The 12,701-nt window shown below is 57.9% G+C and overlaps 1 protein-coding gene across 1 annotated transcript in view; it reads left to right on the forward strand.

The window, feature by feature from the left end:
• Nucleotides 1–12,701, forward strand: part of QRICH2 (glutamine rich 2) — a 35,353-nt gene that overhangs the window by 17,059 nt on the left and 5,593 nt on the right. The window contains 13 exon segments of the mRNA XM_040640185.1: nt 2,061–2,330; nt 2,556–3,341; nt 4,752–5,696; nt 6,264–6,349; nt 6,946–7,043; nt 7,537–7,651; nt 9,577–9,831; nt 10,814–10,936; nt 11,020–11,094; nt 11,280–11,444; nt 11,546–11,667; nt 12,168–12,233; nt 12,503–12,604. Coding sequence (XP_040496119.1) covers nt 2,061–2,330; nt 2,556–3,341; nt 4,752–5,696; nt 6,264–6,349; nt 6,946–7,043; nt 7,537–7,651; nt 9,577–9,831; nt 10,814–10,936; nt 11,020–11,094; nt 11,280–11,444; nt 11,546–11,667; nt 12,168–12,233; nt 12,503–12,604 — 3,208 coding nt within the window.

Genomic DNA, 12,701 nt, shown 5'->3' on the forward strand with positions numbered 1-12,701 from the left:
AGCCTGGTTTGGTCCAGCCTAGTGCAGGTCAGCCTGGTTTGGTCCAGCCTAGTGCAGGTCAGCCTGGTTTGGTCCAGCCTAGTGCAGGTCAGCCTGGTTTGGTCCAGCCTAGTGCAGGTCAGCCTGGTTTGGTCCAGCCTAGTGCAGGTCAGCCTGGTTTGGTCCAGCCTAGTGCAGGTCAGCCTGGTTTGGTCCAGCCTAGTGCAGGTCAGCCTGGTTTGGTCCAGCCTAGTGCAGGTCAGCCTGGTTTGGTCCAGCCTAGTGCAGGTCAGCCTGGTTTGGTCCAGCCTAGTGCAGGTCAGCCTGGTTTGGTCCAGCCTAGTGCAGGTCAGCCTGGTTTGGTCCAGCCTAGTGCAGGTCAGCCTGGTTTGGTCCAGCCTAGTGCAGGTCAGCCTGGTTTGGTCCAGCCTAGTGCAGGTCAGCCTGGTTTGGTCCAGCCTGGTGCAGGTCAGCCTGGTTTGGTCCAGCCTGGTGCAGGTCAGCCTGGTTTGGTCCAGCCTGGTGCAGGTCAGCCTGGTTTGGTCCAGCCTGGTGCAGGTCAGCCTGGTTTGGTCCAGCCTGGTGCAGGTCAGCCTGGTTTGGTCCAGCCTGGTGCAGGTCAGCCTGGTTTGGTCCAGCCTAGTGCAGGTCAGCCTGGTGCAGGTCAGCCTGGTTTGGTCCAGCCTAGTGCAGGTCAGCCTGGTGCAGGTCAACCTGGTTTGGTCCAGTCTGGTGCAGGTCAACGTGGTGCAGGTCAACCTGGTTTGGTCCAGTCTGGTGCAGGTCAACGTGGTGCAGGTCAGCCTGGTTTGGTCCAGCCTGATGCAGGTCAGCCTGGTTTGGTCCAGCCTAGTGCAGGTCAGCCTGGTTTGGTCCAGCCTGGTGCAGGTCAGCCTGGTTTGGTCCAGCCTGGTGCAGGTCAGCCTGGTTTGGTCCAGCCTGGTGCAGGTCAGCCTGGTTTGGTCCAGCCTGGTGCAGGTGCAGGTCAGCCTGGTTTGGTCCAGGTCAGCCTGGTTTGGTCCAGCCTGGTGCAGGTCAGCCTGGTTTGGTCCAGCCTGGTGCAGGTCAGCCTGGTTTGGTCCAGCCTGGTGCAGGTCAGCCTGGTTTGGTCCAGCCTGGTGCAGGTCAGCCTGGTTTGGTCCAGCCTGGTGCAGGTCAGCCTGGTTTGGTCCAGCCTGGTTTGGTCCAGCCTGGTGCAGGTCAGCGTGATTTGGTCCGGCCTGGTGCAGGTCCGCCTGATGCAGGTCGGCCTGGTTTGGTCCAGCCTGTTGTAGATCCAAGTGGTGCTTATCTACCTGCTTGGGTACAAGCTGATGCATCTCCCAGTGGCTGGGGACAGCCTGTCGCATATCCTTTTGGTCTGGTACAACCTAATGTATATCCATCTGGTTTGGGACAATCTGGAATGGGTCAGCAAGATTCAGCCCAACTTAAAATGGATCAGTATGCTTTGGTGCAGCCTGAAATGGATCGACATGGTTTGGTCCAAGTTGGAACGGATCAGCGTAGTTTGGTTCAACCTGGTGCAGGTCAGCCTGCTATAGCGCAGCCTGGTGCGGGTCATCGTGGTTTAGTCCAACCTGGAATAGATCAGCGTGGTTTGGTGCAGCCTGGTACAGGTCAGCCTGGTTTAGTCCAACCTGGAATAGATCAGCGTGGTTTGGTGCAGCCTGGTGTACAGCCTGGAATGGATCAGCGTGGTTTGGTGCGACCTGGTGCAGGTCAGCCTGGTTTAGTACAGCCTGGAATGGATCAGCGTGGTTTGGTGCGACCTGGTACAGGTCAGCCTGGTTTAGTACAGCCTGGAATGGATCAGCGTGGTTTGGTGCAACCTGGTGCAGGTCAGCCTGGTTTAGTACAGCCTGGAATGGATCAGCATGGTTTAGTACAGCCTGGAATGGATCAGCGTGATTTGGTGCAACCTGGTGCAGGTCGGCCTGGCTTGGCACAGCCTGGAATGGATCAGCATTTTTTGGTGCAACCTGGTGCAGGTCAGCCTAGTTTGGTGCAGCCTGGAATGGATCAGCGTGGTTTGGTGCAACCTGGGGTGGGTCAGCCTGGTTTAGTCCAACCTGGAATAGATCAGCGTGGTTTGGTGCAGCCTGGTGCAGGTCAGCCTGGTTTAGTACAGCCTGGAATAGATCAGCGTGGTTTGGTGCAACCTGGTGCAGGTCAGCCTGGTTTAGTACAGCCTGGAATGGATCAGCATGGTTTAGTACAGCCTGGAATGGATCAGCATGGTTTAGTACAGCCTGGAATGGATCAGCATGGTTTAGTACAGCCTGGAATGGATCAGCATGGTTTAGTACAGCCTGGAATGGATCAGCGTGATTTGGTGCAACCTGGTGCAGGTCAGCCTGGCTTGGCACAGCCTAGAATGGATCAGCATTTTTTGGTGCAACCTGGTGCAGGTCAGCCTAGTTTGGTGCAGCCTGGAATGGATCAGCGTGGTTTGGTGCAACCTGGGGCGGGTCAGCCTGGTTTGGTGCAACCTGGTGCAGGTCAGCCTGGCTTTGTCCAGCCTGGAATGGATCAGCGTGGTTTGGTCCAGCCTGGTGCACGTCAGCCTGGCGCAGGTCAGCCTGGCTTGGCACAGCCTGGAATGGATCAGCGTGGTTTGGTACAACCTGGTGCAGGTCAGCCTGGCTTGGTCCAACCCGGAATGGATCAGCGTGGTTTGGTCCAGCCTGGTGCAGGTCAGCCTGGCTTGGTCCAACCTGGAATGGATCAGCGTGGTTTGGCACAGCCTGGAATGGATCAGCATGGTTTGGTCCAGCCTGGTGCAGGTCAGCCTGGTTTAGTACAGCCTGGAATGGATCAGCGTGGTTTGGCACAGCCTGGAATGGATCAGCATGGTTTGGTCCAGCCTGGTGCAGGTCAGCCTGGTTTAGTACAGCCTGGAATGGATCAGCGTGGTTTGGCACAGCCTGGAATGGATCAGCATGGTTTGGTCCAGCCTGGTGCAGGTCAGCCTGGTTTAGTACAGCCTGGAATGGATCAGCGTGGTTTGGCACAGCCTGGAATGGATCAGCATGGTTTGGTCCAGCCTGGTGCAGGTCAGCCTGGTTTAGTACAGCCTGGAATGGATCAGCGTGGTTTGGCACAGCCTGGAATGGATCAGCATGGTTTGGTCCAGCCTGGTGCAGGTCAGCCTGGTTTAGTACAGCCTGGAATGGATCAGCGTGGTTTGGCACAGCCTGGAATGGATCAGCATGGTTTGGTCCAGCCTGGTGCAGGTCAGCCTGGTTTAGTACAGCCTGGAATGGATCAGCGTGGTTTGGCACAGCCTGGAATGGATCAGCATGGTTTGGTCCAGCCTGGTGCAGGTCAGCCTGGTTTAGTACAGCCTGGAATGGATCAGCGTGGTTTGGCACAGCCTGGAATGGATCAGCATGGTTTGGTCCAGCCTGGTGCAGGTCAGCCTGGTTTAGTACAGCCTGGAATGGATCAGCGTGGTTTGGCACAGCCTGGAATGGATCAGCATGGTTTGGTCCAGCCTGGTGCAGGTCAGCCTGGTTTAGTACAGCCTGGAATGGATCAGCGTGGTTTGGCACAGCCTGGAATGGATCAGCGTGGTTTGGCACAGCCTGGAATGGATCAGCGTGGTTTGGTGCAACCTGGTGCAGGTCAGGCTGGCTTGGTCCGACCCAGAATGGATCAGCGTGGTTTGGTCCAGCCTGGTGCAGGTCAGGCTGGCTTGGTCCAACCCGGAATGGATCAGCGTGGTTTGGTCCAGCCTGGTGCAGGTCAGCCTGGCTTGGTCCAGCCCGAAATGGATCAGCGTGGTTTGGTGCAACCTGGTTCAAGTCAACCTGGCTTCGTCCAACCAAGAATGGATCAGCGTGGTTTGTTGCAACCTGGTACAGGTCAGCCTGGTTTGGCACAACCTGGAATGGATCAGCGTGGTTTGGTACAACCTGGTTCAGGTCAACCTGGCTTCGCCCAACCCGGAATGGATCAGCGTGGTTTGTTGCAACCTGGTACAGGTCAGCCTGGCTTGGCGCAGCCTGGAATGGATCAGCGTGGTTTGGTGCAACCTGGTGCAGGTCAGCCTGGTTTGGTGCAACCTGGTGCAGGCCAGCCTGGTTTGGTACCTTCTGGTACAGGTCAGCCTGGTTTGCTGCAGCCTGGAATAGAACAGCATGGTTTGGCCCAACATGGTGCAGCTCAGCCTGATTCAGTGCAACCTGGAATGGATCAGCGTGGCTTGGTCCCACCTGGGGCAGGTCAGCCTAGGTTTGTACCATCTGGTACAGGTCAGCCTGATTTGGTGCAGCCTGGAATGGATCAACGTGGTTTGGCCCAACGTGGTGCAGCTCAGTCTCGTTTGGTCCCACCTGGTGCAGGTCAGCCTGGTTTGGTGCCATCTGATACAGGTCAGCCTGGGATGGATCAACGTGGTTTGGGCCAACGTGGTGCAGCACAGCCTGGTTTGGTGCAACCTGGTGCAGGTCAGCGTGGTTTGGCCCAACCTAGAATGGATCAGCATGGGTTGGTACAACCTGGTGCAGGTCAGCCTGGCTTAGGTCAGCCTGCTTTGGTCCAGCTTAGTGCAGGTCAGGGTAGTTTGGTCCCACCCGGTGCAGATCAGCTTGGTTTGGGGCAACGTGGAGTGGATCAGCGTGGTTTGGTACAGGCTGGCATAGATCCACGTGGCTTTTTTCAACCTGGTGCCTATCCACCTGGTTTGGTACAGCCTGGTGCCTATCCACCTGGTTTGGCACAGCCTGGTGCGTATCCACGTGGTTTGATCCAACCTGGTGCCTATCCAGAAGGTTTGGTCCAATCTAGTGCCTATCCACATGGTTTGGTTCCACCTGGTGCTTATGCTCGGGGTTTTGTCCAGCCTGGTACATATCCACACAGTCTCATGCAGCCTAGTACTGATCAGCGTGGTTTGGTTCAACCTGGGATAGATCAGCATGGCTTGAGGCAACCTGGTACAGAACAACGAGGCTTGATACCAGCAGGCACAGAGCTTCGTGGCTTTCCAACATTCCACCCAGAGTTTCCAAGATTTTTATCGCGTCCGGATCAGCATGGTGTAATACCTCCTGGCGGATATCAACATGGTCAGGTGTCCCCACTCCTAATCAATCAAGGTTTGGCAGCACCAGGTATTGGCCAAGAGGGTTTATCAGAAGCTTACCAGCAAGGTTTGTTACGTCATGGCACAGACCAGCGTGGCCTAACACCATTAAGCACCCGTGTGGGGTCCGCACAGCAAGATCAACAGCATTTGGTACCACCTGGCCCCGATCAGCATGGCCAGGTACAAGCAGGTACAGACCAGCATGACCGTGCATCCTCGATCCCAGAATCCCGTGACCTATTGTATCCTGGCCCTCATGGCCCGGGCGTCCTGGGGGTAGATCCGTATGTCCAGACAGGTTTGGATCCAAAACAAATATATGCCTCAGGCCAACCTGGAATTTCTGTCCGGACTGCTCCAAGCCAAGCAGCCACCTTTGCCAGGAGCACAGACTCTCTTAACTATCTCTACCGAGTCTCATCAGAAAAGAGTGATTTCCAGAGCGAAAGACACGATTCCCTGGATAAACTGGCCCCAAGCTTCCCCGTGGCAGTGGAGACATTTCGTCTGATGGGAGAGCTCTGTGGCCTCTATGCAGAGCTCAAGGAGAGCATGAAAGAGCTGGATGAGGTGCAGGCTGGCCAGAGTGACTTGGAGAAGATCCAGCACCTGCTCGGGCTCATGGGTGGGTTCCACTGGTGCGGAGGAGGGATTCAGCATCCCCAGGCCTCCTCTGGCGGCTGGGCTTCTTCTGGAGTCGCCGCAAATAGCGTGTCCCTTCTTAGCCATTGTGGGCTCTACTCTAGCCTTTGGGGTCCAAGAGATGGAATTAAACCAGTCAGAGCGAAGGCGCCTCAGGAGAGGAGTGAGGCGGTTCCGGTGCCCTGGCAGACTCTCTGGGCAGCAGCTGAGGACGGTGGGCAGGGAGGGAGGACGCCGAAGATTTCAACTTCGCCTTGGTCCATGCACAGCTGTGGGCCCAGAGAATAATTAAGATTTGAGAGATGGGTGGGAAGTGTGGGTCAGTAGTCCCAAGGCCCTTTAGGGTAGTAAGCATGAGGTGGATTTTTTAGAGGGTAAGGACACCCCTCTTTTCTTTCTTCCCATCCCCCTCTCCCCAGTCACCAGGAAAAGCAGAAGTGAGATGTCCTGCTGCTCGTTGGGGTAGCTTCACTGTGGGGGCTGGGAACGGGGATTGGGAGCCTGCTGGAGATCGAACCCTTCTGACTAATAAGGCCTCCATTTTTCACAGTCAAAAAGAGTGTACCCCCTGACCTGGAGGAGCAGCTGAAGACCTTAAAGTCCTTGACCAAAGAAGTTCGGCAGGAAAAAGCAAAAGTAAGTAAGGGCGGGTCCGCCCGCTTTGCCTTTGAGTGCCGATAGTCCCACTTTCCATTTGCATTTTGATGGATCACGCCGGCCTTGCGCTGACGTTATCATCTCATTGGATCTGTACACACCTGTCAGGTGGGCAGTGTGCCTCAGGCAGCATCATGTTCATTTCCCGGATCTAAAACCTGGTGCTCAAAGCTGTTAAGATCGGGCTGGACCAACAGGGAGGCCGGTGCTCCTTTTGTTACGTGGGGCTCATTTCCAACAGAGCCCACTGGCACCGCAGCAGCCTTGGGAGCCAAGTTTGTGGGACTCTCTGGAGCCAGTGGCCATGGCTCCAGAGGCTACTAGACCTTCAGCTGTTCTCTTAATGCCCGCTGTCCACACCCACGGGACGGACGGACGGACAGATGGATGGATGGATGGACGGACGGACGGATGGATGGATGGATGTCCGGAAGGGACACATTGACACATGGTTCTCGTTAGAGGCTTGGATTAGGACTCGGACTCGGGAAAGAGGCTTGCTCGGGCTGCGGACACATATGCAGAAGGCAAAGAACTCAAGCCTAGCTGACCCTCCTCTTCCGTTGGGTTCATAGCTGGACAGGATGCAGAGGATCCTGGAAGGCAACGGGGAGCAAGGACTAGGAGAAGACATGAAGAATGGCCAGCTGGGCTTGCAGCTGGGAATCCTCAGGTGAAATGCCTCTGCCAAGAACAGCTTGTGTCTGGGCATCTCCTATCCCCAGCCCGGGAGGTGATGGCAGCCTTCAGTTCACTCCCAGTCTGAACTGGGCCCTGTCTTTGACCCAAGTTGTGTCTGCCTTTCAGGAGTAGTTCAAGTGGCTGGTGGGAGTTTCTCAGTTTCTTCGAACAGCTTAGCACCAGGGCTTGGAAGGAAAACAGCTGCCAGTCTCTGTCCCCAGTTGGAGGCTGGAGGAGAGCACTTGCCAGAGCCCCTCAGAGCCCTCTCTTGGTGGTGCCAGGTCTCACCCCCTAGAAACCTCTCAGGCCAGCATGTGGGCACCCACTCCCTGGACAAGCAGTGCCTGGGACCCCCTAGACAGAGCCTGTTGCAGGGCGGGCGGGAGAGCCATGGTGTGCATCTTCCTCTGTCCATGATGGGACTGGTGGGCCTGGGCCCTGGGGTGGGCGGCGGGGCCAGGCGATCTCTTCTGTGCATCTCTCAGAGTTACCGTGGCTGACATTGAGAAGGAACTGGCCGAGCTGAGGGAGAGCCAAGAGCGGGGCAAGGTCAGCATGGAACATTCCGTCTCCGAAGCCTCCCTCTACCTGCAGGACCAGGTGAGACCAGGGCTCTTCTCAGAGTCGGCCATGGATGGTGGGGCTACTAGGCTCTTAGCTGACATACAGTTTGCTAATATTTTTGCCCATTCTGTGCGTCGTCTTTCCGCTCTCTTATTAGCGTCTGCCTTTAAGATTTTATTTATTTATTTGAGAGAGAGAGAGTGTGAGCCCAAGTGGGGGAGGAGCAGAGGGAGAGGGACAAGCAGACTCTGTGCCAAGCGTGAAACTGGACGTGGGGCTCGATCCCACGACCCTGAGTTCGTGACCAGAGGCGAAATCAAGAATCAGACGCTTAACTGACTGAGCCACCCAGGTGCCCGATAGTGTCTGCCTTTAAATCTTGAGTGATGCTATCGTTGGCCATCCCAGAACGTTCCCATGGAAGAGCATCTGGACCAGGAACAGCCCTCTCTGAGTGCTTGCAGAAAGATTGGATAGGAAAAGCCACTGGGCTAAGGGGACTCATGTCAGGAACCCCTTGGTGATAAAGGCCCCATTTTGGGGGACTCCCACATTGGCCGGGGGACTCCCACATTGGCCGGGTCACTGACATGTACCATTTCTTGATGACAAAGCCGGCTGTCCAGTGTGGGGTTTGAAGAGCAGAAGATGATGTGTCCACAGCTCACATCTAAGCTTAGCAACCTCCAGGGCTGTCCCAGGGCCACACTCCCCACACGGCAGGCCCGGGCTCCTGCCACAGCCTCTTCAAGGCACCGGCCTCCTCTCTCCCGATTCCCCCGCCACCTCAGCTTCCTGCCTCTGAACACACTGCTGCTTTCCCACGCTGCTGCTTGTTCCGGAATGTCCCTGTCACCCCCACTTACCCAGTGGGCTCCTACTTATCCCTCACAACCCCACGGAAATGCCCGTGGTTTGGAGAGGCACCTTCCTTTCTTCTAGAGAGAATTAATCCATCCTTTGTATCCCACGGGCCCTCTGACAGGCTCTTATGGGCTCTTCAGAAGAGTGGGCTCTTCCAGATGCAAGCATGAGCCTCACTGAGCTCAGGCAGAAGGGAGCCTGGTTGAAAGTGCATCGGTGTGCCGGAGCTGGAAAAGGCAGAACTTCCAGGCCAAGGGGGCGGTCTGGGCGGCGCCGCTCCTTCTCTGTCTCTCCGCGTCGGTTTCTGTGTGTCCCTGTGCCTCTGTGTCCTGTCCTTATCCATTTCTCTGCAATGCTACCGCATCTCCCTCCCACCGTGCTCCCAGTCAGCTTTCCTTTCTCTCGCACGTGGCCCACAGGGGCTGCCTAGGCCCTGCCATGTCACATGCTTCCAAGAGAGGGGGTTTGGTTGGCCCAGCCCCTCTCTGAGCCTGGCAAGAGGTCACACGGCTGTGAGACTGGCTGCCCCAGAACCGGTTGTCGACCGAGGACCAGTCATGTGTGGTGACACACGGGGACTGTGGGAAACAGAAGAGGACGGGAGAGCCAGTGGAAGGCATCTGCTCCTGCCCAGACCGGGAGAGGCCCCTGTAACAGAAGTAGCACCCATCCCACTGATTTCTTGTTACTGACATGCTGGGTGGGGGAGCATGTGTGAGCCCGGCCCTCCCATCCCCAGGGCCCAGAGCTGTGTCTGGGTGTCGTAAGACTCCTCTAAGTGTTTGTGGACCAATGGACATCACCACTCAAGGGTTTAGCTAGAGGAGATGTGTCCTCTCATTGAATCAGTGAGCTGGCCGGAGAAAGGTCTAGAAACCTCTGTCCTATAAGGGTTTTTTTCAGCATCGAGGCTATACTCGCTGAGAACTGTGTTCACTATTTAACAGATGGGCTCTGGGCGCCTCCTACATGCCCTGCATTCTATGAGGCACTGGGGGGTGCAGCGACTGCCCGAATCATGTAGGCGCTGACAGTGTGAACAAAACGTGGCCATGCCTTGTTCAGTGCCCTGCACCAGCCTTCTTGCCCACCCCCAGCTTGACAAGCTCAGGACGATCATCGAGAGCATGCTGGCCTCGTCTTCCACGCTGCTGTCCATGAGCATGGCTCCTCACAAGACCCTGGCAACCTTGGAACCTGGCCAGATTGACCCTGAGGCCACGTGCCCCGCCTGCAGCCTGGACCTGAGCCATCAGGTCAGCATGCTGGTGCAGCGCTACGAGCAGCTGCAGGACATGGTCAACAATCTGGCTGCCTCCCGGCCCTCCAAGAAAGCCAAGCTCCAGAGCCAGGTGACTCCCACTGGCCCGTCTCCTGGTGCGGCCAGCCGTGCCCCACCGCGGGGAGCCGCAGCCCAGAAGCCCACAGAGCGGGGAGCAGCTGATGAGCTTTAACTCATGAGCCTAAGGGCCAGTTTTCCATGGTGAAGCCCTTTACTGACCCCACAAAAGTCCCCGGTCCTTTCACTGGGCCACAGCGAGGGCAGCACCAGAGCTAGCTCTGGGGACAAGAGACCATGGGGAAGAGCTGGCTTCTTGCGGGTGGGACGGTGGGACGGCACAGCTGGCTGGGGGCGGAGCCGGGCACTCATGTGCCTCGGGGGACACTGGCATAGCTTTAGGGCTCATTGACTCCCCTTCACACCAGTCTGCCAGCCCCCTTCTCAATTCCCCACCAAAGGGCAGGCTTGCTGGTGGGGGCAGGGAGAGTCACAAGTCCCTGAGTCCTGCCTCTTGGACTCTGGAGTTCAGGTCCAGGCCAGGGCAGGTGGGAAGACTGCAGAACACATCCCAGCTCTTGGGAGCCACAGGGCAGCTCACCACTCTGGAGCCCAATTTCCTCTACTGGTCACCCTCCTGGGTGGGCCAGGTACCTCAAGGCTAGACCATGGGGAGGTGGGGGACTGAAGCTCCCATCCCGTTGGGTGAACACAGAGCAGAGAGCCTCCCCACTATCGGGGGAACTTGGGGAGAGCCAGAATGGGGTCCAAAGTTGGCCTACCTGCTGGGTGATTTTTTAAAAATTTTATTCGAGAGAGAGAAAGAGAGAGGGAGGGCGTGTACATGAACAGGGGAAGCAGCAGCAGGAGAGGGAGAAGCAGGTTCCCCACTAAACAGGGAGCCCAAACCGGGGCTCGATCCCAGGAGCCCAAGATCATGATCTGAGCCGAAGGCAGACGCTTCCCTGCCTGAGCCCCCCAGGCCCCTCCGGGTGATGTTGTAAGGGCCGATCTGTCGGGGCCCAGGGAGCCTGCCTTTGTGCCTCCCGCCGCAGGACGAAGAGCTGCTGGGCCACGTCCAGAGCGCCATTCTGCAGGTACAGGGCGACTGCGAGAAGCTCAACATCACCACCAGCAACCTCATCGAAGACCATCGGCAGAAGCAGAAGGACATTGACGTGAGGGGCCCGCAGGGCGGCTGGGGCGGGGGGCGAGGCCGTTCCCATCCTGGCTCCTCATTCTCTGCTCCCTCGCCTCCCAGGTGTTGTACCAGGGTCTAGAGAAGCTCGAGAAGGAAAAGGCCAACAGGGAACACCTGGAGATAGAGATTGGCGTGGTAAGGGCCAGGCCCAGAAGAGCCGCCCTATGTCCCACGAGGTCTTACTGGTCATTCTGTGAAAGGCCAGGAGTGGAGGAGAGCCCAGGGGCGAGCTCAGTGTCCAGGCTTGACGCCTCAGGGCAATGGGGCCCCTCCATGGCGCTCTCCCACCTGGGGGGCACCCCTCCTCTCTTTCTGGGTAGAAAGCCGATAAGAGCGCCCTGGCAGCCAAAGTGAGCCGTGTCCAGTTTGATGCCACCACAGAGCAGCTGAACCACATGATGCAAGAGCTGGTGGCGAAGATGAGCGGGCAGGAGCAGGACTGGCAGAAGATGCTGGACAAGCTCCTGGTGGAGATGGACAGCAAGGTGAGGGCCGCCGGCGGCTCCTGTCTGGATGCTGCAGACCGCCCCACCCCCCGGCTTTCCCAGCACCCACTGGTCACTGCCGCCACCCCCCCCCCCAACAGCTGGACCGCCTGGAGCTGGACCCCGTGAAGCAGTTGCTGGAAGATCGCTGGAAATCCTTGCGGCAGCAGCTCAAAGAGCGCTCTCCACTCTACCAGGCAGACGAGGCAGCGGCCATGCGGAGGTGGGGCACGGACAACAGCGGGGGTGTGGGGGGGCCTGTTGGGTCAGCTCCCACCAGCAGGTCGTGTGCTCTGGGGGAATGGCTGATCCCACCGGACCATCCCGCAGTTGCAGTGACAGAATCTGAGAGCTTGAAAAGCCCTTCCAGCTTAGGCCGGTTGCTCCTATGGCGGAGAAAGGGTGGGGAGGGGGACCACCGTGACGGGGATGCGCCCACAGTGTCCAGTGCGGAGTCTGCTCCTAGGGGGCTAGTCCATGGCCGGCTTGAATCCCAGGGTTTCCATTATTGGCCGCCAGAGGGCCCCCGAGGTTTACACAGGGCATCCGTCAGCGGCCCTTTGAAACCCCCGCTGGCTTTGGGTTAGGACAGGTGGTGCTGGATGGGCGCCTCAAAGCCGCCTGGCGGGCAGAGGGGCCAAGGCCTTCTGTGTTCGCCCTCTCTCCCATTCCCGACCCTCGGGGCAGTGCACTCACCCTCTGCGTGTATCCCACTCCTCACAGGCAGCTCTTGGCACATTTCCACTGCCTCTCTTGTGACCGTCCCTTGGAGACAACTGTGACTGGACAGTGAGTTCACACCTGGCCAACCCCGGCTGGTGGCCATCATGAGGGCGGGCACAGCAGGGCTGTATTCCCTCCCTGCCTCAACTTTTGTCCTTCCTCGTCTCCTCTCCCCGGGGTCCATCCCTGTGTGCCTGACTGCTTGCGAGCCCTCCGTCCTCGCCTCCCCACACCCTGGACAGCAAGGCTCCTCAGGCACGTAGACTGTGGGGTCCTGGATTTGAAAATGGGATTTCTCACTCTCCAACCCTCCTCCTCTCTCTGTCCCTGCCCAGGTTTATCCCTGTGACTCCTGTGGGCCCAGCCCTGCCTGGGCACCGTTCCGTCCGCCCCTACACTGTCTTTGAGCTGGAGCAGGTCCGGCAGCAGAGCCGCAAGTACGGGGCAGCGGGCTCCCAGGCAGGGCCTCACAGGGGAGATGGGCAGAGGCTGGAGGACAAGTGGGGGGGGGTTCCTCCTCCTGGCTGGACAGTA

Source organism: Ursus maritimus, unplaced genomic scaffold, assembly GCF_017311325.1.
Source record: "Ursus maritimus isolate PB19 unplaced genomic scaffold, ASM1731132v1 scaffold_24, whole genome shotgun sequence".
Taxonomy (NCBI): Eukaryota; Metazoa; Chordata; class Mammalia; order Carnivora; family Ursidae; genus Ursus; species Ursus maritimus.